The sequence below is a fragment of the Cladosporium halotolerans genome, assembly GCF_011745625.1.
Source record: "Cladosporium halotolerans strain TM138-S3 chromosome Unknown Sca29, whole genome shotgun sequence".
NCBI classification, from domain to species: domain Eukaryota; kingdom Fungi; phylum Ascomycota; class Dothideomycetes; order Cladosporiales; family Cladosporiaceae; genus Cladosporium; species Cladosporium halotolerans.
In genome coordinates this window covers 94,438-117,657 of record NW_027191480.1, presented here as the reverse complement: position 1 = coordinate 117,657, position 23,220 = coordinate 94,438, and the positions used below count along the sequence as shown (strand labels likewise).

Here is a 23,220-nt window from a genome sequence, read left to right as displayed (position 1 = left end):
GTCGTGCCATCAGCTGGCCGTGGTCAGTTCTGAAGCCTGAGGACCCTTGGTCAGTCGTCCTCCTGGCGGGCGGCTTCCGCCACAAGCTTTAAGGCGGTGACCGTGAAACACGACCCGACTCGTCCAATTTGTTTCGAACATGAGCACCAGAGCAAATGTTCGGTTTTGCAGATAATATACATTATTGATGATTTATTGCTACGTTTATACCCCAACATCGCGCTTGAGCATGTCGAGAATGCTGTTCGCATCCAGAGATTTCTCTTCCTCCTGCGTAGCATTCAGAGCACCGCCTGTGCTTTGATTCGTTTTCTGCATCAGACCTTCCACCTCTGCTTCTTCAGCTTTCTGTAACTTCACATACTCTGCCTCCAGCTGAAAGCCCTCTGGTAATGCATCTGCTGCCTCTGGTAACACATATATGGTAGGGTACTCCAATACAGTCTGTCGTTTTAGACATGCCGTAAGCGTTTGATCCGCGTTTATAGGGACTAAGACAGTCGCTTTCGACGCCGTGAAAGGCTTGACCAGGTAGAAATGCTCTGATTTCCCAGGTCGAGCATCTTCCATTTTCTCTTCTGGTCGGTTTGATTCGTCTTGGGTTTGTTCCGCGGACTTCGGCGGATTGCTGTCGGGATCGGTCAAAGGCTCGTTTGGAGTTTCGCCTGCGGGAATCGAAGTTTGTTGATCGTGATTGGTTTCAGCTTGCGAAGGTTGCAGTTGCTGGAGTTCAGCTTCGTTTGGTTGGCCTTGCTCAGCCTCTTGCGCAGATGGCTTCGGTAGAGCTGGTTGCTTTTCAGCCTCCCGTTTCCTCTTCTTTCCTTTCTCGGCATTCAATCGTTTCGCCATGACTTCTCCCCACAGGTCTTTGATCGGCCTGCCTTCCGAGCTGTCATCGTCGACGCTTTTCCTGCCGTCGCCCTCTATCCACTCGACAGTCCACATGACATTCCCCTTGTGCGTCACTCTCGTGAGGTTAGTCTTCTGTCGGCTCATACCCACCGGCGCCTTCTCAACTCTAACATCATTCTCGGTAAGATACTTCTGCAAGGCGCTCCCGGGCATCCAAGCCTTGGAAACTTTTCTGTTACCGGCAGATCCCCTCTCGGGGCCGCCACGTCCAGGCTGTCTGGTGTTGATACCGCGCTCGCGCACATCCTGGCCAGTGCGATCTACATGTCTCTCGACGGACTTGAGGTAGTTGTAGTCGCGGTCGATGCCGGACGGCGTGGCCCATTCAGACCGTTTGAGGTACGCCGCGGGATCTCGCTGACCGTTACATGATGCACGCTGTTGGTGGCGCTTGTAGCAGGTCAGAGAGCACGTCTGCGTCTTGCAGCGTGGGCAGCGATACTTTGGCTTTTCCGTGTAACTGCGTGAGGTCAGTCACATAGTTTTTGAATATGGGAAACTATACCGTGCGATGGCGCACGTGACGTTGACGAGCTGCAAATGCCGAAAGTAGAAAAGGCCGGAGAGCAGGTCAAGCGGGAAATTCTGTGAAGAGACCTACCAGATGCTGCACAGCTCGGCCAGAGACTGCGGCTGGTCGCTCATGATGACCGTGAAGATTCAGGCTACCGTTGCGCAGCCGTCGTAATCGTGCATGATGGAGCGGTGTTGAGATGAGGAAGGACGGTGTGTGGGGGACTCCGACGGAGATTGACGCGGTCGTGAAGGCTTGGGCTGTGAGGCCGCTGGCTGGACGGCCTGCCGCAAAGCCAAAAGCGAGCGCAGGGAAAAGCGGAGACGTAGCGATTGCTAGGCGTAAGAGATGTCGATTCGCCTGGCGAATCAGGGTGACACAAGGATGGCGATCGTAGAGCGTAGGGCCAGCGTACAGCGTCTTCCTTGCACGACAACGTGCCGCCTGGAGATGGAGTGGGCCCGGTTCCATCAGTCTGGCTGGGAGGTGGTCTGCAACGCGGAGAGCCGTGGCGGGACAGCAGACACAGATTTCGCGTCCACGACAGCGCATAGCTTTACCTGCATCTTGACGGCCAGACAGACCGGACGACTACGACAAGGCGATGACGATGCACTCAAAGTGTGCCACGGCATCTGCGTGCCGGCGGATACAGACTCGCATTGCGCTTGGGGCACCGTCACGCATAACGCCGCGGAGTAATGGGTGGATATCGAGGTTAATGTGTGAGACAGAGCTTCGCGCGCAAGATCCCGCACCAACGGGTGGCATGCAGTCACAGCAAGGCAGGCGTGGCAGGGTGAAGCCGAGCTGACACCAGACCACCCACCAGGTGAGGTCGTTTGCTCACACGTGAAATGGTGTGGTGGTACATGACTTCTACGTCGCCGGGGCCCGGAGCTGTCAATTTGCAAAGTGATGCCCTCACGACAGTGCTCCATGTAAGCGAGCAACAGTGCGGAAGACACTCCACGCGAGCCGACAGGGGCCCTGGGTACTTATTGTTCGCAAACTGCTAGGTTGACAGCGGAATGTTGACCCGCATGTTCGACGATATCACCCGCGGTGTCACAATGCCTCGCGGTGCTGCAGGTCGCCGTGAAGGCGCAAACGAGCCTGTGTTAGCAGCCACGCGGATATAACCATAGACCCCTTTCGGGAGTGGTATCACGGCGCAAGCGATGTTGCTAGGCCTAGCGCCGCCGTCTGCACGTTCGCCCGGGTGGCGGCATCGTCAATGCCAGACGCCCATGCTGCGCACCGGCCGAGCTTGCTGACTCCCGCACACGGCAGCGCAATCGCACGACACGCCGTTGCGAGAGGCCGCCGTGGCAGCGCGACGAACGGCTGCTGAGCGGTCGGCGGGAGTGTTGCGCAGCTCGAAACGCAGGCCCGGATAGAGTTTGATGCACTCCCTATAGGTACGCCGCAGGCTCGCACTATCGGACGCTCGATCCTCCCGGGGTTCCGCAGCCGGCATCTCCACCCTGCCTGCTGCGCTTAGACTTCGGTGATCGTTCAAGCGTATGCGCCGCTAGGCCTGCAGAGGCATTCGACCTTGCGCGCTAAGCCGTCCATCGCAGGGGTACAACAGCCGGCCGGCGCGTCCTGGGGTGCCTGCGCCCGTCCGTTGCGTTCAAGACTCCCACCTCGCGCCCACGCTCGGACTGGCCTGCGCTCCAGCTGCTGCCCGCTCTTGATACCAGCCGAGCTCGTCTTCTCCTTGCCTTCCTTCGTCGACCGGAGAGCTCACGAGCTGCGCTGTCACTATCCGCTCGCTGCTGTGCCTGCGAGCAAACGGTGCCTCGTTGCCCTGGACGCTGGACTCGTCCGCTTACGCCGCCCACAGCGTCTACCAGACTTGATCGCCTGAGGAGGACATCAGCTGTCGCCCGACGATCCTGGACCTTGCACCTGCGAGGTCTCTCAAGTCCGTTATAAGCCTTCGCCCTAAGCCTAGGTTTCACACCGACTCCCTCAACAACTATACCATGGCCCCATCCTTCTCGTCAAGGCCGCGTTCGAGTGCCTCACGACCAGCCAGTCGCGACCAGGACGACCTTGTTATTCCGAACCGCACATCCTCGCTGCACTCGCGGATCGCGCAGCCCACCGGCCAAATGAATCAGCCAAAGGTCAACCAGCGGGCGCCCAAAACGCTTACCCATGCCTACATGGTCTGCGGTGTTGGCCGCGAGCCTTCTCAATGGACCAAAGCGCCCACTCCGCCGCAGGGAAAGATCGGGCATATGAAGGGTGCAGTTGGTCAGTTCTGGTTGCCCGAGATCTTGGGAAGCAGCCCAAGATTGGAGCAAGACAATGAGATCGCGAGGTCTTTGCACGCCGCAATGAGGGTATGTTCGATCGAGCTCTCCTGACTAAATGGTATATCGTCTTAACATTTACAGGCGTGTTTTCCCCATGATGTTGAGATCTGCACCGGTAACAGCCAGCCCCATTGCGTGCACCATGCCTTCGTTCTGCAGCAGGACTCGTCGCACACATTGTACGGTATTGCACTCCGCGTATGGTCGCGCGCCGATGACAAGCGCGCTGAAACCATTCGTGACCTTCGCAAGCGCACTGAGCCGGACTACTTCGACACTCCCGGCGAGACCTACTGGATCCCTTACTGCTTGAGCTTCCTTTCCCGCTACCCTCTCTACAACCTTCTGGGTGACTATCTTCGTGGAATGTGGATCCACTGGAACAAGGCAACAAACCTCTTTCACGCTGAAGAAGTCTCGCGCATTCTCAGCTTCCCCGCGCCCAGACTGAACGATCTTGTCCGCATTGACATGAAGGACTACGCTCTGTGCTACCAGTTTCCGTCATCCCCGACCGGCTTTCAGAACTTCGCGATGTGGCCTCTGTTCAGCTGCTTGAGCATCCCGAACATTGTGGGTGTTCTTGAGGCTGCGGTCTCGCCAACCCGACGCATCATTTTCATCTCTCACTACCCGGCGATGCTTACGATTGCCGCCGAGACCATTCGCTACATGGTTCGCGTCTACGAATGGAGCGGTCTCTACGTGCCTGTCGTCCACGCTCGCCACGCGAAGGACCTTGTTCAGGAGCCTGGTCCTTACATCCTCGGAGTTACTGCCGAGTGTCGCACACTGTTTACTGCGCCTCCTGACGCGCTGGTTGTTGACCTGGACCGCAATTTTGTTCTCACTTCGAACCCGCCCAACGCATGGTCCGCGAAGCAGCGCTCCAAGCTCGTCAACCGCATGACTGAGGCGCTCAATGGCAACGTCGCTCCTTCTGGTGTCCCTCAGCACCTGCGTTCTGCATACGGCGGTGGCAAGCTCATCCCTGCCGGTCAGATTATTGTCATGAGAGGCGAGGTTGAGAGCGTCCAGGACCCCGGTTGGTGGAATCAGGAGGATGTCATGAAGGTCATGGACCACGCTTGTGAGAAGCTGGTAAGTGAAGATTTCTCTCGCAGATCTGCGAGCCGCACTGACATTTATCTACAGGGCAAGAACACCGGTATCAAGGCCGTTTTTGGTGGTTCCCAGAAGAAACCGCTGATGACTAAGGTTTCCATGCGCCACCTCAACGAGATCGTTCGCGAGCGCAACCAGTACTCTCGCGACGCTCAGGAGGCGTGGCAAGACTTCATCAACCTCAAGGGCCGCATGGACACCGAGCTTACCAAGGTCACGAAGCGCAACAACTTCCTCGTCGATGAACTGGAGAGCTGGAAGCAGCAGTTCCTCAAGTTTCAGGCTTTTGCCGAGCAGCTCACTAAGGAGACCAATGAGCTCAAGATCAAGATCGAGAACCACAAGCGTGAGAACCGTCGTCTCGGCTCGCAAATCGAGCAAGAGAAAGAGGCTGTCGCTAGACTTACGGTACGCCTGGCTGGTACCGAGAAGCAGAGAGATGATTCTCTCGAGGCCCTGGTCTTGCAGCAGGAAATCGCCGAAGAGCTCGAGCGTGAGCGCAAGCGCAACAAGAAAGATCTCTCTGCTCTTCAGCACACAAACACTACGCTCCTCAGGCAGCGTGACGAGGCGCAACGCGTGGTCCTTCATCTGCGGGCGCTCATCGATGGCCAGGCTCACCATATGGAGCACATTGTCAAGACTATCAGCGACTCACCTGATGGCCTCGTGAGCGAGCTTGAGGCCGAGCAGAGTGCAGCTGCAGCTGTTCCGGAGGAGCGCACGGTCGATTCCAGAGCGTCTTCTCGCAGCAGCACCCGAGTCTCGAGTCGCGCCGAAGGCGACGAGCGTCGCCAGTCTTCTTCGCGTAAGAGCAAGCGCTTCTCTATGCTCAGCATGAGTGATGTCGGAGACCGCAACCTGCGCGACAAGACCGATTCCATCGCTTATATCATCCGCAACATTTCGGAGCAGTGCGCAGCCGCCGTCGAAGGCCTGGACCTCGCACGCCGCGCTGAGAGCGTCAGCACCGAGAACGACGATGCTCGTTCCGACAGCAGCAAGCGGTATGGTAAGAGGCGCATGCAGCGTGCCTCATCGGCTGACCCCGAGAGCCTTGAGCGGACTAGCAACGCGTCTGGCTCCGAGTATGGTGACGCCCAAAGTGAGGCCACCAGCTACCTCCACCCGCGTCGCGTCTCGAGCATCCCTCCTACGCCTGAGCTCGAGCACAACCGCAGCTCTACTAGTATGAGCTTGGGAAGCGACAGCACTGCTGTCACACCCCAGCGTCACAGCATCAACAGCCAATACAAGCCCATCCACGAGGAAATCCCTGAGGTGCCGACTCGCATCGTCGATAACGAAGGCGTTGGCGAGCTTGGCCCAGAGGTTCCTGAAGAGCCTGTAACCAAATACAGCTCGTCGAGACTCTCGAACAGACAGGAAGAAGCCCTGTCTTAGGCCTCTTCTATGGCCGCCTCGCTTTCTCGCGCCTTTTGTCCATTGCCTTTCTAACACGTTTATTTGCAATCACCTACTGCTTCTGGAGAAACGAAGATACCTTAGCTGACGTGCGGCGTTACCGGAGCGAACAACGAACAATTTGCTTTTGTCTGCTTCTTTCCATCTGTTTACACAGCTGCTCCGGAAAGACTCACCTGGAAGAAAAGCCAAGTGGCCTTTCAGTCGAGGCTGCATCGATCTCTCATATGTCGACGGATTTGTTCTCTTCCCTTTGACGGCCTTCTTGTAATGTTCTTGACAATGTCGATTTCGACTTTTACGGAGGGAGCTTCAAGTTCACCATTTGAAGGTTCACGCTATGTACATACATAGACGCCCTTTTGAAAGTATGTGGGATTACTCTAGGGTTATATACTATTACATGTATGGTTCTGCAACCAAGCCGCCTCTGACTGACTGTTTCATTGAACGACTCATCGGCCTGCACGCAAAGTTGCTCGCGCCTTCCAATTGAATTCTGGGTAAGCTTACTTCGACTTCACTTGGACTTCGACACTCATAGTGCTCTTTACGGTCGCACCTGTGACAGCACAGCAACTTATGCACATCAGCTGCGCAAACCAGCGCATCATAGGCATCCCAACCTAAACCATCTCGTACACATCAACTATGGACTTCCAACTGCGCTGCAACCACCTCCGCTGCCGCGAGAAGCCCAAAGACAAAGCCGTCGTGACAACCTGCAGCCACATCTTCTGCCTCGCCTGCTCCGACTCCTCCACGCTCGGCGCTGGCGACAGCGCCGCCAGAACCTGCCCGGCCTGCGGCACGCCGCTCGAGAAGCCTTACGACGTGACCGTGGCGGCCCTCAGCCCCACGGACGACTACAAGATGAGCATCCTCAGCGGCCTCAGCCCCACCGTCATCATGGAGTGCGCGAACAGCGGCCTGGCCTTCTGGGCCTACCAGAGCTCGCAGGAGATCTACTACCAGGAGCACGCCAACAAGAGCCTCAAGCAGCAGCTCGACGCCAAGAACCAGGAGCTCGGCGGAGTCAAGGGCGCGGCGCGCGAGCAGATCGGCGGGCTAGAGGAGGCGCTGCACGAGGCTTCGGACAAGATCCACAAGCTCTCGCGTTCGCTGGCGGAGATGGAGGAGGGGCGCAAGTCGCTCGAGAGGGATCGCAATAGGTACCGCGTGTCGTATGAGAAGCTTAAGCAGAAGGCGCTCGTGCCGGATATTGAGAACGCGGCGGAGGAGAATGCGGCTTTTGCGGCGCAGGGCGGCGACTTTGGTGGTGTGAGGACGAGTCGCAATGGCAGTGTGGGCAGTAATGGACGGCGTCATGGGAGTGGCATTTTTGGGCCTAATAATGGTAACATTCGCAGCGGACTACAGAGCGCGAGTACGTATACACGTCCTAACCGATATGTATCTCACTAACAACGCATAGGGAGCCCACAAATACAGATGATGACTCCCTCCCGCCGTGAGCATCCCCAATCGGCTTTCGCTCCTCGCGGATCTCAGCTGGGTCCTGGCTATTTGTCTACCACGAATAACCCACCAGGAACTCCATTCCGCCAACCGCTAGGCAATCTTGATCAGAACGCATATTCCTTGGGAGGTGGAGCTGACTACAGCATGAGGGGCATCAAGGTCGGAAGACAGCCTGGTGGTTACATCAGTAGGACTGGGATGAACAGCAGTCGGCCGATGGGTGGTATGGGTTTTCGCTGATATCAGCTGTCGGAAGTCTTGAGAGAACAAAGACTGGACGGAGCTGGCTTGCTATTCAAGATAGCGCAGATTAGATGTCCTGTACGCTACATTATTTTGTTGTTGTCCTTTGATTGAGACGGCCAAGGGCAGCAAAAGCAGATACCTTTTCCTTTTTTTCCTTTTTTTTTTTTTTGTAAAGCTGCAAGAACCAGGTGGCCCAGCGTCAATCTAATCGATCCAGAAACGTGTGGAGCTCTCCTCGGGTCGTAGCACTAAAATCTAAGGGATGTGATGGAATGGAGGTTGTCACCGTTGTCACCAAAGACCCCGACGAGATTAATGGAATCGAGTATCATACTGAATCTGACAATAGAGTAGTTACCTCGAAGATTGCATGCAGAGGCACAGGGTTACATTATTGGCAGGTAAAGGTAAGCCCATTGGACACTAGGTAGTTGCTTGATTTTCGTCCATGATATTCGTGTGAACGAGATATTAGAAAATGAGGAACGCCCGAGAATTCCAGGTCAACTGAGATATGCAGAAGCGTCACGCATCATTTTTGATACCATGAGATTTTTCATTTGATGTACTGTAGGTAGTGCCTTCGTAGTTGAGGCGTTCATCCAGAAAAGCCGAACACGTGATCAACCAGGCCAAGCGTCGGGAAAGCTCGGACCCCTTCCGCGATCCTGGCCGACTCCGTATCCTTCCAGCACCAGCTTTGCGACCGCAGCAGTAGGACCACCCCATCGCTCCCGCACCCGCACATCCCTCCCACCTCACCGATCCGCCATAATGAACGCCTTCCGTGTCGCTCGCGCCGCCCGCCCGGCTTTCAACACCCTCCGCGCCGTCCAGCGCCGCGGATACGCTGATGTCGCGGCCGACAAGATCCAGCTCAGCCTGGCCCTGCCTCACCAGGTACGTTTGGGAAAGCTGGAGGATGTGTCAATGGAGGAAAGAGAAGTTAGGAGAGTGCAGTAGAGGGAAAGGGTGAAAAAAGGATGTCAGGAGTTGTGACGCTGGAGGATGAGAAGACGTGGAATTGGGATTCAATGGCATTGGAGCGGGGACGCACTTGAGAGATGAAGGCCGAATGCTGACAATGATTTTTGTAGGCCATCTACAAGTCCCAGGATGTGTACGTCTGACCTTCGAGCAACGCGCGACCGAACACCGAGAAATTACGCGAACTACGGAACTAACACATCAGTTCAGCACCCAGGTGAACATCCCCGCCGAGTCCGGTGAGATGGGTATCCTCGCCAGCCACGTTCCGGCCATCGAGCAGCTCAAGCCCGGCCTTGTTGAGATCATTGAGGAGGCTGGCGGCAGCAAGCAGTTCTTCCGTATGTTATATCGTCCCAAGGAATCAGCAGGCGAGATCAGGAAACAAGAATGTGGATACCGGGTGGATATAAGGCTGACTGTATTTGGCCACAGTTTCTGGCGGTTTCGCCACTGTCCAGCCCGGCTCTAAGTTGAGCATCAACGCCGTTGAGGGCTACGCCCTTGAGGACTTCAGCGCGGAGGCCGTCAAGAACCAGATCGCGGAGGCTCAGAAGATTGCCGGTGGCAGCGGTAGCGAGCAGGACATTGCTGAGGCCAAGATTGAGCTTGAGGTTTGTAGTCCGGACATATCCAGCCATCATGATGATTCTGTGACTAACTCGCGATTAGGTCCTCGAGAGCCTGCAGGCTGTCCTCAAGTAGCATGTTCTCTTTGTAAATACAGCGTAGATTTGCTGTGTATTATACCTGCTTGATTAAGAGTTCGACGACTGGGCGCATCGCACTTTCCACCTCTTCCGGCTGTTGCAGCTTCCCACCTCTATTCTCGTGTTTGGCAATTGCTCGATACCCTTTCGAACTTCGAAAATCCAGAAATCAACTGGCCGAGTGATCGCCTCGAACCTCGCCTTTGTCAGTCTTCCATTCGCATCAATTCGTTCCAGATATTTGCTACCGCTGGGTGCGACTTCGTACAGATCGCTCTCTCCATGCACCACAAAGACATCGCTTGATGCCCGGCGACTGTCATTCTCCATTATTGCAAGTGCGCGGGCTTGAGCAATTTTCCGCACATGGCCCCCAACACTTGACGCCTGTCTTGAGAAATAATGGGGGAGAAGTTTGCCCACAGGCTTGCACGCCACAGCCCGAATGTCCTGAAACCTGTTTTGGACACTAACATCACTTCGAATAGCGCAGGAAGCTCTCCCGCCTAGCAGCCGGATCAAGCAAAGCGAGCTTGACCAACACCGCTTCCGGTGGCTCACGCACGCCTCGCGCATCAGCGGCGAACCTACCAAACCAGCAAGGCAGCCACGGCAACCTCTCACGACAGATCTCAGGCAATTCGATCTCCGCAGACCCGAGCTCGGCGGGCGTGAGTCCTTATTCAGACACGTCGACAGAGCGCTTCGGATCGTCGACACGGTCGATCTTTCATTTCACGGGCCATGTGTCTCGGATGGATTCATAGGACGACCAGCCCAGCGCCGGCCATACGCCTTTCATGAACGGCACTCCACGCACTCAGAGTCGGGCAACTCTGCTGACCCCCCTGTTGACGCCGATGTCGACGCCAAAGACAGAGTCCGAGGGAATGACGTGGGAAACGGAAGGACAGCGGCAGCCATTCTCGCCGAAAAAGGCAAAGGCACTACATGGGATACTGAAGCAGAAAGGGTCGAGACAGGAGCTACAGGCAGCTCACGCGGACGAAAAGGCGGAACTGAGACACCGACCATCGATCTGCGAGAAGTGCAAACACGAGATGTCGACTTCGTCAGAACCTGTTCCTTCGATGAAGCAGTTGGGCTCGACAGGCATGCAAAGCGCGGAGCTCAGCGAGGCTATCGCGAGGTTGGAGGCCGAACGTATGGCTGCCGAAGTCGAAGCCCTACACCCAAAGCCTCCGTCTCTGACTCCGAGCGCATCATCGTCGGAGAAGTCTGCTGCTGGCGCTCCAGTAGGAAAAACTGGCCCCGATGCACATTCGGCTGCCAAAGCTGCAGACTCGCACGAGCCGTGTGCAACGATCGTAGAATCTACTCAAGAAGCATGTTCGGCATCGAGCCCTGTAACTCTGACTTCAGAGCTTCCGGCGGGTCCCACGACGACGGAACCCAAGGTCCTCAACAGGGCTGTCAATACAAAGCACGCGGTGGGTACGCACACAGATCCTGCCGAAGCAAGTCAGACGACTTCACGTACCGCATTGGAACCTCATCCAGGCCAGGGATCACCCAGCCTGCCGTCATCCCGTTTTCGAGAGGAAATCTTGGATGCTACCAGAAGCACACCTGCGCTCCCGGTCACGTCCCCTGCGGTGTTAGGTTCCACGCCCATGGCAACAAGCACAACAGCCGTGGTATCTGCCGGGAGCTCGACTTCGTCGGCGGATCCAGCCCTTATATCGCCCGGCAACTCAGCCTTGGAGAACGATGCGTCGCAGGAGACTCACGTGGAGAACGCAGCTCTGGGACAAAAGAGGTCTCGAACGCGCTGGCACCCGAAAGCCACAGTCCGTTCTGTCTGGACGGCTCTTCGGAAGCCGAAGCCAAAGCACGGCAGACTGGAATAGTAGAACGACGGCCGTCGCAGAGGTTTGGCCAGGTGGCGAACAAAGTTCGTGACTGGGAGCTGAAAAGCGCTATACCTATGCCGCACCATTGGCAGCCTGCTGGACACTACAGGCACATGAAGGAGACGAGCAGGAGAGCTCACGGTCCTCGGCATGAAGCGCCAACAGTGCAATTGGTCTTCCCCTTACACGTCCATCGTTTTCCGCGTAGAACAAGCACCGGATCTCCATACCGGGCTGAGACTCCACTACATCGTTCGATACCTGAGGACGAACCCTACATTCACTCACCTCAGCCTTCTCGGTCTATGCCTATGCTGAAAGACCCTCCGGAGCCAGAGCATATACCCGAGCACCTGGATACGTCAAGCAACAGTTATGATTCGAGACCTCCGATACCGAGCAATTCCCGCCTTGCAAGCAAAAGCTTCACCATCCGCCAACCTTAGGAAGTAGGATATGGTCGAATTTCAACCCCAGCTCACCTCCTCGGCACCATCAACAACTGCGTGAGGCACGGCCGTCGCCCCCAGACTGCGAATCGCGTTGGCCCAAGTTCTGGACCGACCAAAGACATGGTCGAACGCGGTCGAAGTGGTGCGTACATCCCTATTGGCATGATCCATCGGTCCCAATTAGAGGCCACCAGTCCCTGGTGCTTCCTAGAAAGAGCTAAGAGATCACATGCAGAAGACGTTTGTCCGGACTGCGCCGTAGAGCGAGACTTGAAGATCGAAGAAGCCAAAAGGCCGCCTGATGCAACACCGTTGGCTGGTCCTCAAGGGCAAAACCCAGAGTCGACGGCCGTTGTAGCAGCAGTCCCCGCAAAACTTACAACAAAGGCGATTGAGACAGAGCTGCCGAACAACACTAGTGCTATCGTCGTCGTCCGCCACGAGGGAACTCTCGATCGAGTCGTGACTGATCCTCGCAGAGGCCCTCTCACACGCGATTCCACTCGCAGATTATCAGACAACCTTGTCAAGGTGTCAAAGGCTGTTGCCGAACTCGGCTCTGTCGACGAGTATAAGGTGTTGGTTGAGAAGAACAAAGTCCAGCCTACCGTGGTCAAAGCCGAACCGCCGAACCAGCGATCGCGCAGCCTGACCATCGATTCCATGAGCGATCTACTACAATCGCTGCATGAGATAGCTGGCGAAATGAGCATCGACCTCTCAAAGGCTGCTGAAGAAGATGCGCAGGCAGAAACCAGACGCGTTTCTTTATCCCGACAGTCGCTTTTACTAAGCGAGGACGCTGACAGTCTTCTAACTGCGCCCACGACACCAATCCCTTTGAGTGAGACTGTCACGGCAGCGGCACCCTCATTTAAGTCCCCGCAATCGCCTTCGTCCACCTACGTTACAGCATTGTCGTCCCGCAAACACTCCCTACAATCACCCACCGGTCTTCCTTCGTCCATCCTACGCGCCGCAGACTACGCCCCATCATCATCGACACCTGCTAGCCAGCAACCAGTGAACCGCCTCGCCAAGTCATCTTCCGCAAACACGATTCTAAGACCGCCGCCTGGACACTTCCCTCTGACACCTGCTCCCCTGTCGCCCTGGTCAATCAAGAGTCCTGAGCCAGTAAAGCACGCAAGGGTAGTCGATCAATGGCCTCCGCAGCAGCATAGTCAACCTTCCAGTTCGCTACCAGCACCGTACAAAGTCAAGCAGGTGGTTTCGCGTGCGGAGCTGCATGAAGCCGTTCAGGAGGCTGCGGCGATTGAGAGAAGCTTGCGGAGGAGAGTCAGGACGCATGGGGGTTTGAGCGGGGCGTACAAAAGTCAGAAATGAGGTGAGCGTGGTATGTGTGCGTGATTGAGCTAAAAGGCTTTCAAATTCGGGTACTTGAGGAACCTGGGTTGCTGTAATCTTCTTGTTCAGTAGATACCTAGTGAAGAAGGTGGCTATGAGGATGTGAATATGAAGATCCGTCATGATTGCCGCGATGATACGAAGCCACTCTCATCCTGTCCATGAAGCTAACTCGCCCTCACACTTATTATATACGCGATGCGGATGTTTGCTTTGAAAGATTTGTCTCATAAGGGTGACGAACGGGATGAACAAGGACTTGGAAGCCATTTCATCAACAGCAAAGCAAAGCCCGAAGTCGTCGGACAGCAAGCTCCGAGGTTCGGCCACCGCGAAGTGGGATGACTCCATCGTCATGCGGGCAGCCATTCGGCCCCAAAAAAGTCCCAACGCGAACCGATGCTGTGTACCCGCGCTATACGTGTTGCTACTCGGTCATTTCCCTCTAAGCCAGCATTCATCCCGCAATTCCATCTACAGTTACGATTCGGTCGTTCCTTGTCCACCAATCAAACCAGGATGGCACCTAAGTACCTCACCGGCGACAAGGCCGGCATCGATGCGTTTGTTGACCAGTTCGATGTGAGTTTGCATTGGCATATTCCCAAGATGATGGTGGGAATACTGACTTGTAAAAGGTTTTCCTGTTTGACTGCGATGGTACGCTTTACCCGATACCTTCGAGATTGGACGAACATGCCCCGGTCGGCAAGCGGATCAAAAGATGGCACAGCGGACTGACGATACGAGAAGGATAGGCGTACTCTGGTCTGGCGAGCACAAATTCCCTGGCACAGCGGAGACAATTGATATGCTTCGGAGCAAAGGTACGATCTGGTCTCAAGAAACGGGCACACGCGCAGGTAGCTCAGTAGCTCACGGAATGCGCCCAGGCAAACAACTTGTGTTTGTGACCAACAACAGCACCAAGTCTCGCGCGGACTACAAGAAGAAGTTTGATGGCATGGGTATCAGTGCCTCTGAGGTATGGTCAATGATCTTGCACGCCGGAATTGGAAAGAAGCTCATAATGGCACCAGGACGAAGTCTTCGGCTCCTCTTACAGCGCAGCCATCTACATCTCGCGCATCCTCAAGCTCCAGGCCCCTAAGAACAAGGTCTACATCCTAGGCGAGACCGGCATGGAGCAGGAGCTCGACTCCGAGGGCGTCCCGCACATCGGCGGCACCGACCCCGCCCTGCGCCGCGACGTCCAACCTGAAGACTTCGAGCGCATCGCCAAGGGCGAGGACCTCGACGAGAACGTCGCCGTCGTCCTCACCGGACTCGACTATCACATGAACTACCTGAAGACGGCCCTCGGCCAGGCCTACCTGCGCCGCGGCGCCAAATTCCTCGCCACCAACATCGACTCAACTCTACCGAGCGCCGGCTCATTGTTCCCCGGTGCGGGCTCCATGAGCGCGCCGCTGGTGAAGGCTTCCGGCCAGGAGCCGTTGGCGCTCGGTAAGCCGAGCCAGGCGATGATGGATGCGATTGAGGGCAAGTTCAAGTTCGACCGCAAGAAGGCTTGCATGGTCGGCGACCGTCTCAACACCGATATTCAATTCGGTATTGAGGGCGGTCTTGGTGGCACGCTTTGCGTGTTGACCGGTGTCAGCAAGAAGGAGGAGTTCCTTGCTGAGGGTGCGAGCGTGGTTCCGACCGCGTACGTGGACAAGCTTGGTGATCTGCTGGGATGAATGCGTGGACGGTGGAATCAATAAATACGTGATTTTGACGCCGACATATTCGTGCATTCAAATGATAGATGCTTCACGGCTGAGTACATTGATGGTTCGCGGATTGAGCATGGAGCGCGTGTTGTTGGCCGGGCTAGGAAGTGATGTCCGCATGTGAAGGCTGTACCGAAGCATTGAGACTGAAGCAGCCGCACAACGACGGAAGCCGAACAGGTGCACTGCCAGTTATGAATTGTCACGGGATTTTGCATCCGATAACATCACGATACAGCGTTCTCCCGCTCGTCTGGACTGGAGGCGAGTGGAGAGGCTGGTCGGTGCGGCGGAGTGCCTGAGGCCCGAGCACCCAAGCTCGATGCTCCCCCAGAATCGTGTAGAAGGATTTAGAAAGAGCGAGCGCGATTGCTGGAACGGGCTGGATTTTTCCCACGTCGCTCTTAAAGAAGCTCTTCAGCCGCATCACTCATACCTCCTCCTCCACATCACTGCAATTATACCCGGCGTTTGCCATCCCACAACCACCTCACTCACCGTCACACATCTCTCCCGTGACTCCGCAAACCGTAAGTCTCCAGCGCCTAGCGACACGCCCGCCGCCGCCGTTGCCCTGGGCAATCGGTCAATCTCTGCGGCCGGCCTCTATACCGCGCCTCTCGCCAGATACTCAGTCGCTTACACCTTACTCCAGACCTACACCTCTCAATTACCGTTTAATCCCCGCACACCACCGCCATCATGTCTGAGACCTTCGAGTTCCAGGCCGAGATCTCTCAGCTCCTCTCCCTCATCATCAACACCGTCTACTCCAACAAGGAGATCTTCCTGAGAGAGCTGATCTCCAACGGTTCCGATGCGCTTGACAAGATCCGCTACGAGGCTCTCTCCGACCCTAGCAAGCTCGACTCGAACAAGGACCTCCGTCTCGACATCATTCCCGATGAGGCCAACAAGACCCTCACCATCAAGGATACCGGTATTGGCATGACCAAGGCCGACCTTGTCAACAACCTCGGTACCATTGCCCGCTCTGGTACCAAGCAGTTCATGGAGGCCCTCACCGCTGGCGCCGACATTTCCATGATCGGTCAGTTCGGTGTTGGTTTCTACTCCGCATACCTCGTTGCCGACAGGGTCACTGTCGTCTCCAAGCACAACGACGACGAGCAGTACGTCTGGGAGTCCAGCGCCGGTGGCACTTTCTCCATCAAGCACGACACCGAGGGCGAGCAGATCGGCCGCGGCACCAAGATCATCCTCCACCTCAAGGACGAGCAGACCGACTACCTCAAGGAGGCGAAGCTGAAGGAGGTCGTCAAGAAGCACTCCGAGTTCATCTCCTACCCTATCTACCTTCACGTCCTGAAGGAGACTGAGAAGGAGGTCCCCGATGAGGAGGCTGAGGAGAGCAAGGACGAGGGCGACAACAAGCCCAAGGTCGAGGAGGTCGACGAGGAGGACGAGAAGAAGGAGGGTGAGAAGAAGACCAAGAAGGTCAAGGAGAGCAAGATCGAGGAGGAGGAGCTCAACAAGACCAAGCCCATCTGGACTCGCAACCCCGCCGACATCTCCCAGGAGGAGTACGGTGCGTTCTACAAGTCGCTCTCCAACGACTGGGAGGACCACCTTGCCGTCAAGCACTTCTCCGTTGAGGGTCAGCTCGAGTTCCGCGCCGTCCTCTTCGTTCCCAAGCGCGCTCCCTTCGACCTCTTCGAGGCCAAGAAGACCAAGAACAACATCAAGCTCTACGTCCGCCGCGTCTTCATCACCGACGATGCCACCGACCTCGTCCCCGAGTGGCTCTCTTTCGTCAAGGGTGTTGTCGACTCTGAGGACCTTCCCCTCAACCTGTCTCGTGAGACCCTCCAGCAGAACAAGATCATGAAGGTCATCAAGAAGAACATCGTCAAGAAGACCCTCGAGCTCTTCACTGAGATTGCCGAGGACAAGGAGCAGTTCGACAAGTTCTACACTGCCTTCTCCAAGAACATCAAGCTTGGTGTCCACGAGGACAGCCAGAACCGCAACACCCTCGCCAAGCTCCTCCGCTACAACTCCACCAAGTCTGGCGAGGACCTCACCTCCCTCCAGGACTACGTCACCCGCATGCCTGAGCACCAGAAGAACATGTACTACATCACTGGCGAGAACATCAAGGCCGTTGAGAAGTCTCCCTTCCTCGACGCCCTCAAGGCCAAGAACTTCGAGGTTCTCTACCTCGTTGACCCCATCGATGAGTACGCTTTCACTCAGCTCAAGGAGTTCGATGGCAAGAAGCTTGTCGACATCACCAAGGACTTCGAGCTTGAGGAGTCTGACGAGGAGAAGAAGCAGCGCGAGGAGGAGGAGAAGTCCTACGAGGGTCTTACCAAGTCTCTCAAGAACGTCCTTGGCGACAAGGTCGAGAAGGTCGTTGTCTCCCACAAGCTCGTCAACTCCCCTTGCGCCATCCGCACTGGCCAGTTCGGTTGGTCCGCCAACATGGAGCGCATCATGAAGGCCCAGGCCCTCCGTGACACCTCCATGTCCTCTTACATGTCTTCCAAGAAGACCTTCGAGATCTCTCCCAAGAGCGCCATCATCAAGGAGCTCAAGACCAAGGTCGAGAACGACGGCGAGAACGACCGCACCGTCAAGAGCATCACCACCCTTCTCTACGAGACCTCTCTCCTCGTCTCTGGCTTCACCATCGACGAGCCCGCCGCCTACGCCGAGCGCATCCACAAGCTCGTCTCCCTCGGCCTGAACGTCGACGAGGAGGCCTCCACCGCCGAGGAGGCTTCCACCGACGCCCCTGCCGAGGCCGCCACCGGCGAGAGCGCCATGGAGGAGGTCGACTAAGCGTGTCGCCTCTGAATGAAACAGTCTACTCGACTAATATCATGCATTATGGCTGGAGAAGCAATGGGCGTTCTTGATACAAAAACTCATTGAGTGGTCTTTCTAATTTCCTACTTTTCACGCGCTTGTACTCTACGTAGCCACCTAGACCGCATCACGGTGTGGTTCTAGAAGGGACATGATACGAATTTAAGAAGTTCCGACGTACAAAATTGTCAACTACCTCCAAATCATCAGATTCATTCCATCAAGTCTCATCATCAGTGGTATCTGTGCACACTTTCATGACTTGTTTGCCATCATCTGCCTTGCATCGCCGTATAGGAAGTCAGATCGCAAATCACTCAACACCCCTGCAAGACCTCATCTCACCAAGAAAAAGAAAATCAACCGATCCCACCAACCTCTCACTCACCCTCCCCACTCCCATTCCAACCTCCCCTCACAGGCCCCGGCACACTCCCCAACCTCACCGACGCCGCCGCCGTCACAAACCCACTGCTCCCTCCATTGCCCATTCCCATCCCCACCATCGTCTCTGACGGCAAACACGTGCTCAATGTACTCACCTCCTCCCTCACCGTCGTCCTCTGCCCCTCGCAAATCTCGCCCGGCGGCGGGAAAGCCGGCGGCTGCGCGCCGACGCAGCCCCAGCAGTTTGCGCCGAAAGTCGTCGTGCGCGCGAAGACGGTGCTGGTGCAGGGGTGGGTCGTGGCGTAGTGGAAGGTTGTTGTGCAGGCGTTGGAGAGGGGAAGCTTGGGTTGGAGCATTGTTGGAGAGGGCGTCAGGGTAGGGTCAGAGGTTGAAGTCTGGGCTGCTTGGTTGTTTGAGGCGGCGGCGGGAGTTGATGAGGGGTCGCCCCAGAGGGGGTTGGGGTTGAAGGTTGTTGGGGGCGGAGGGGGGGTTGGTTGGGAGGGGCTTTGGAGGTTGGTTGATATTTCTGCTTGAGGCAGATTGGGTGGTGCTGATGAGGAGTTGGAGCGGACTGGCAGGCTCCGGAGGTCTGGGGGATGGCCGTAGGGGATGTTAGGCTTGATTGCGGTTGGAGTGAGGGCCTGGGCAAAGTGTGAAGGGTCCGGCGCTTGTGAAGAAGAGGTCGGGTCGTTCCTCGGTGGCGTCGGGACTCCGGGCACTGTTGTACGCAAGTCGCTCGAGCTGCAAGACGTCGATGATGTTGTGGGCAGTGGTCCGATAGTCAGTGTCCGATTCGCTCCCACTAAAGAGGCTTGGGGTTGGTCGTGCGGAGCATGGCTGGGCTGTCTATTATTTTCCTTCCTGGCTGTTGGGTTATGAACACCAGGCTTGTTTTCGGAGCTGGACGTCACAGCGGCTGGACTGATATTTGTCGTATAGATCTCCACGACCAAGCCTGGGATTGGCTCGAACCTGCTCAGGGGTGTAGCCTGGAGAGAAGCGTGGCCGTGCCCAGCAGAAGTATGCATCCCGGATGTAGAGGCGAGCTTCGGTGGGCATATCGTGCGAGTGAAATACTTGGTCCTATAGACGGTGCTGGCCGACGGACAGAGGTCCCCAGGTAATTCCTCTGCAACCGAACTGGTGGAAAGGGACCCGCCCCTATCGGTGCCGGTCGCTAAGTGAGCGCTGACAGCAGCGCTTGTGCGGTTCGCAAAGATAGCGCCGGAAATGGTAGCTTTCTTAGAAGAAGAAGTACTAGAGGTGGTACTATTGGCTGAAGCAGTGCTCTCGCTGGTGGTGATCACTGCATCTTCACCCTCATCCTCGCCCTCGAGACCTTCAACGCTCACGTAGAGCTCCTCGTCATCACCAGAGCTCGACGCAACGTCTCGGGCACGCACGACTTTCGTAACGGTGACGGTCGGACGTGGGATGCCGATCGGGTTGAGGGTGGATGTCAACATCTTGGTGGAATTGACCGTCTGCTTGGGTGGCGTAGCAGCGGTGACGACTGTTGAGGATCTCAGGCCACTTATACCAGCTACATCACCTGTCACAGTGATCGTGGGCAGAGTTATCGTGTGCAGAGTGACACCTGGGGGTACGGTGATTCTTGAGAATTAGTTCCTGCATTAGCTATTGTATGGAAAACAAAATAGTGCGCTCTTACCGAGGAGTCGTAAGGAATGCCGCGAGAAGACTCGTGATGTTCATGGTCAGTGTTGTTCGTGTTAGTGTTACTGATTGGATGAGGCACAAGAAATGATCAGAGAACGGAATTGTAGTAAATGAGCTTTTTGAGCCAGAAAAGAGCTTCGAGTACAGTTCAGGAGGACGAGAAGTCCGCATATATATAACCATCGTTCTGTCTCTAAGCAAACGACTTCTCGCCGTGCGTTGTAGACATGAGGAGGCCACGCACACCGAACGTGAGGGTGGTAAACAAACACATATTGCGACACCTTCCAGAGAATCGAGGCTGAGTCGTCCGTGGAGGGAGTGAAAGCAATGATGGTGTAGTTTGCTGCCAGCCACCTGTCTGTATATCCACGTGGATACCTTTTGAGGTACCATTGTCATCGAATAGCGAGTCAGATTTGACCCATGGACAAGCAGCCTTGGTGATTGTGACGAATGTAACTACTTCGTGGCATTTTGAAAATTGTCGTGATCACGACAACGTTTTGCGCATGACGAAGCTCAAGTAACCCAGACGTCCAGATCCAAGGCACCACAAATCCTCTCACCACCCGGTCGTAGCAAACTCAGTTAACCCTCGCTCTGCTGCTGTTCCTCCCAAACACACCTCTCACACTGACAATCGCCACCCAAAGCCCCACGAGCCCACTCCCTCCGCTCCTGCACCGGCAAATCCAGATCGCAATAATGGTTCAGAATCTCCTCACCCTGCTTAAGCCCCGGCTCATTCACCACCTTCTTCCCATCCTTACCCTGCCACTCCGCGCGCTTCTCCCTCGTCGACATCTTGATACTGCCGCCCCAAACCCACGTCACGGTCGGATCGCACGAGTGGTTCGCAAGACACCACATGGGATGCACGGCGCAGACGTCCGGGCCGCGGGCCACGGAGCCGCCGGAGCCGGACAGGCGAGCAGACGCCGTGCCTCTGAATTTCGCGAAGAGCGTGTTGAAGACCCAGACGTCGTACTGCGGGTTCGCGAAGATGTCGATGTCCATTTTCTCGAGCATGTGGAATGGTAGGCGGATGTTGTACTCGAATTGGAAGGGAAGGGAGCGCGGGAGGCCGGCGAAGGCGGTGTCTTTATCGGAGGGCTTGGGAGGCTGGAAGCCGCTGTCGATGTCGGTGAAGTGGAAGTCGCCCCAGATGTATTTGATTTCTTGCAGGTCGAGAGGGTGGCAGCCGCGGGTCTCGGCTAGGGCGAAGCAGCGGAGGAGCAAGAGAGAGTAGAGGGAGTCCGCGGCGTCGCTGGGCTTAGGGTCTTTGAGGATCGATTCGGCGTCGGTCTCGCAGACGGCAGGGTGGTAGTTTTCCAGGGCGGCGTCGTGGCAGGCTTGGCTGCAGAAGACAACCTCGCAGGCCGAGCACGCAGCCACCGAGTCTCTGTTTGCGGATCGCAGATCAGGGATCTCAGAGCTGCAGGCGTCGCAGAGCATGTCCTGCAGGCGGTTGTTGACCGTAAGCAGAGAAGTCTCGTCGAGCACGACCTTACCGGGAGCGACATCCTCCTTCGCAAAGACGCCGAGTTGCTTCGAGACGCCAGACACGGATGTTCCTGTCAGTGCGGGCAGATCAACGGCTTTGACCTCGAACTTGGGCGCGACTTCATTCATCATTTCGTTGATCTCGTCGACCTCTGCGAATCGATCGGGCTCGTACTCGCTCCAGGGGTAAACCTCTCTTCTGACGAGAGAAGCTGAGGGCCAGCCAGAAGGGACTTTCTCATCGTCGTACAGATCCTTGAGCGGTTTCCTGAAGCGCGCTTCGACGAGCTGCGTGAGGGTCTGATCCAGGTCCACAAAAGAATCGTCGTATTTGTACATGCTGAGGCCCTTTTCCATGTAGATACCGGCAGCGGAAAGATCGCCGCAGAGCATGAGCGACTTGATGAGGATTTTATATCTACGGAAGCATTAGCAAAGTACGCATTGAATCCTCGAGGATTGCATAATACTCACGTCGCCCTTTGGTAAAAGTTCTCACACCATGCCATAAGCGTCTCGAAATCGTCTTCCACGACGGGCTCGTCGGATGAAGAAACGTCCGCATCGGTCAGGTAACGTTCGGGGTCGTTCTCCAACGCCCTCTCCATTGCCAACAAGCGAGTCTCAGCTGGGATGCGCGAGATGATCTGCGCGAAGACCTCATAGGCCTGCTCGTGATACTCGTCACTGTCATCGCGAACGGCGTCTGTGAGAAGCAAAGCCTTGTACGCAGATCCGGCAGCAAGGTCTGGATATCCCAGGAGGAGGTAAGTCGAGGCCAGCTCGAGGTAGACCAGGAGGCAGTATGGCTGCTCCTCAACGAGGTTAAACAGCTCGGAGAGAGCGACGAGAAGTTCTCGTAGCTGATCGTTCTGGATCTATTGATCGATTAGTCGACTGAGCCATGTCCCGCAGTCGAGGATCAGATGATACTTACATGTTGATACTTCTGCAGACCTTCCGCATAGCTCACAGAACTCCATGTCTCCCAATCAGCCGGCTCGCTGGCAACCTTGGAGACGACTTGGAACACGTGATGCTTCAGCGTGCCACGAACGTCATTCGGCACACGCTGCGTATTTTCCGTAGGCACAGGCACTCGAGTCTCTGGCAAGATGTCTGCCGCGGACTTCTTAGGCAGATTTCCTGACACTTTGTACGACGCCAAGGTCGCATTGAGCCTTGCCAGCGCCTCATCAACGCTCTTGACGGATGCCTTGTATTGATCCATGGCAGTACGCTAACGTGATTCAATTGCTTTGGTCAAATAATAATGCCAAATCGACTTTTGGTTCCTTTTCGCTGGTGTGCCTGTCTTTCTTCCATGCATGCAAAGTCAAATTTGCCATCTCTCAAAATTCGAGTCATGCGGCGCAGACAATCCGCAATCCGCAAAGCCACGCGAATCCCATGCGCCACAGCACAATCGGTCGCCAGGGCGCGACATGATTTCTTTCTCTCTCTCCCTAGGCGATTCATCCTCCGGCTCGCAACAAATCGAGCGACCACATCGCGTTCGATCCCAAAGTCAAAGTCTTCAGATCGATATATAAGTCACTTCGCGACCGATCGATGTTCCCCGACACGGCAGACAGCATCGCAACCCCTCTGTGGGTCGAGTGTCCCGACGATACGATGCAGTCTGCAGCATCGTGAC

General features: G+C 56.0%; 7 protein-coding genes across 7 annotated transcripts; 5 read left to right on the top strand and 2 right to left on the bottom strand.

The window, feature by feature from the left end:
* Positions 1 to 156: 156 nt before the first annotated feature.
* On the bottom strand, positions 157 to 1,760 carry WHR41_08111 (uncharacterized protein). The gene is made up of 2 exons (XM_069376715.1): positions 1,514 to 1,760; positions 157 to 1,372 (listed from the first exon to the last, which is right to left on the bottom strand). Exons 1-2 carry the CDS (start codon positions 1,555 to 1,557, stop codon positions 205 to 207), a joined length of 1,212 nt encoding a protein of 403 aa, XP_069227159.1. The 5' UTR covers positions 1,558 to 1,760; the 3' UTR covers positions 157 to 204.
* A 1,211-nt stretch (positions 1,761 to 2,971) lies between these two features.
* On the top strand, positions 2,972 to 6,726 carry WHR41_08110 (uncharacterized protein). Its single transcript, XM_069376714.1, has 3 exons — positions 2,972 to 3,780; positions 3,835 to 4,854; positions 4,909 to 6,726. Exons 1-3 carry the CDS (start codon positions 3,418 to 3,420, stop codon positions 6,280 to 6,282), a joined length of 2,757 nt encoding a protein of 918 aa, XP_069227158.1. The 5' UTR covers positions 2,972 to 3,417; the 3' UTR covers positions 6,283 to 6,726.
* A 228-nt stretch (positions 6,727 to 6,954) lies between these two features.
* Positions 6,955 to 8,153, top strand: WHR41_08109 (uncharacterized protein; the record flags this gene model as incomplete). The annotated part of the gene is made up of 3 exons (XM_069376713.1): positions 6,955 to 7,615; positions 7,674 to 7,690; positions 7,739 to 8,153. 3 exons carry the CDS (start codon positions 6,955 to 6,957, stop codon positions 7,757 to 7,759), a joined length of 699 nt encoding a protein of 232 aa, XP_069227129.1. The 3' UTR covers positions 7,760 to 8,153.
* Positions 8,154 to 8,720: 567 nt separating this feature from the next.
* Positions 8,721 to 9,937, top strand: des (ATP synthase subunit delta, mitochondrial). The gene is made up of 5 exons (XM_069376712.1): positions 8,721 to 8,931; positions 9,129 to 9,151; positions 9,229 to 9,359; positions 9,454 to 9,632; positions 9,691 to 9,937. Exons 1-5 carry the CDS (start codon positions 8,806 to 8,808, stop codon positions 9,721 to 9,723), a joined length of 492 nt encoding a protein of 163 aa, XP_069227130.1. The 5' UTR covers positions 8,721 to 8,805; the 3' UTR covers positions 9,724 to 9,937.
* A 4,004-nt stretch (positions 9,938 to 13,941) lies between these two features.
* On the top strand, positions 13,942 to 15,125 carry WHR41_08107 (uncharacterized protein; the record flags this gene model as incomplete). Its single annotated transcript, XM_069376711.1, has 5 exons — positions 13,942 to 14,004; positions 14,061 to 14,082; positions 14,181 to 14,249; positions 14,316 to 14,407; positions 14,463 to 15,125. The coding sequence occupies 5 exons, from the start codon at positions 13,942 to 13,944 to the stop codon at positions 15,123 to 15,125; spliced, it is 909 nt and encodes a 302-aa protein (XP_069227121.1).
* Positions 15,126 to 15,860: 735 nt separating this feature from the next.
* On the top strand, positions 15,861 to 17,963 carry MOD-E (Heat shock protein 90-like protein; the record flags this gene model as incomplete). The annotated part of the gene is made up of 1 exon (XM_069376710.1): positions 15,861 to 17,963. One exon carries the CDS (start codon positions 15,861 to 15,863, stop codon positions 17,961 to 17,963), a length of 2,103 nt encoding a protein of 700 aa, XP_069227122.1.
* A 2,685-nt stretch (positions 17,964 to 20,648) lies between these two features.
* WHR41_08105 (uncharacterized protein) lies at positions 20,649 to 22,794 on the bottom strand (the record flags this gene model as incomplete). The annotated part of the gene is made up of 3 exons (XM_069376709.1): positions 20,649 to 21,981; positions 22,038 to 22,441; positions 22,501 to 22,794. 3 exons carry the CDS (start codon positions 22,792 to 22,794, stop codon positions 20,649 to 20,651), a joined length of 2,031 nt encoding a protein of 676 aa, XP_069227123.1.
* Between the last annotated feature and the right edge of the window lie 426 nt (positions 22,795 to 23,220).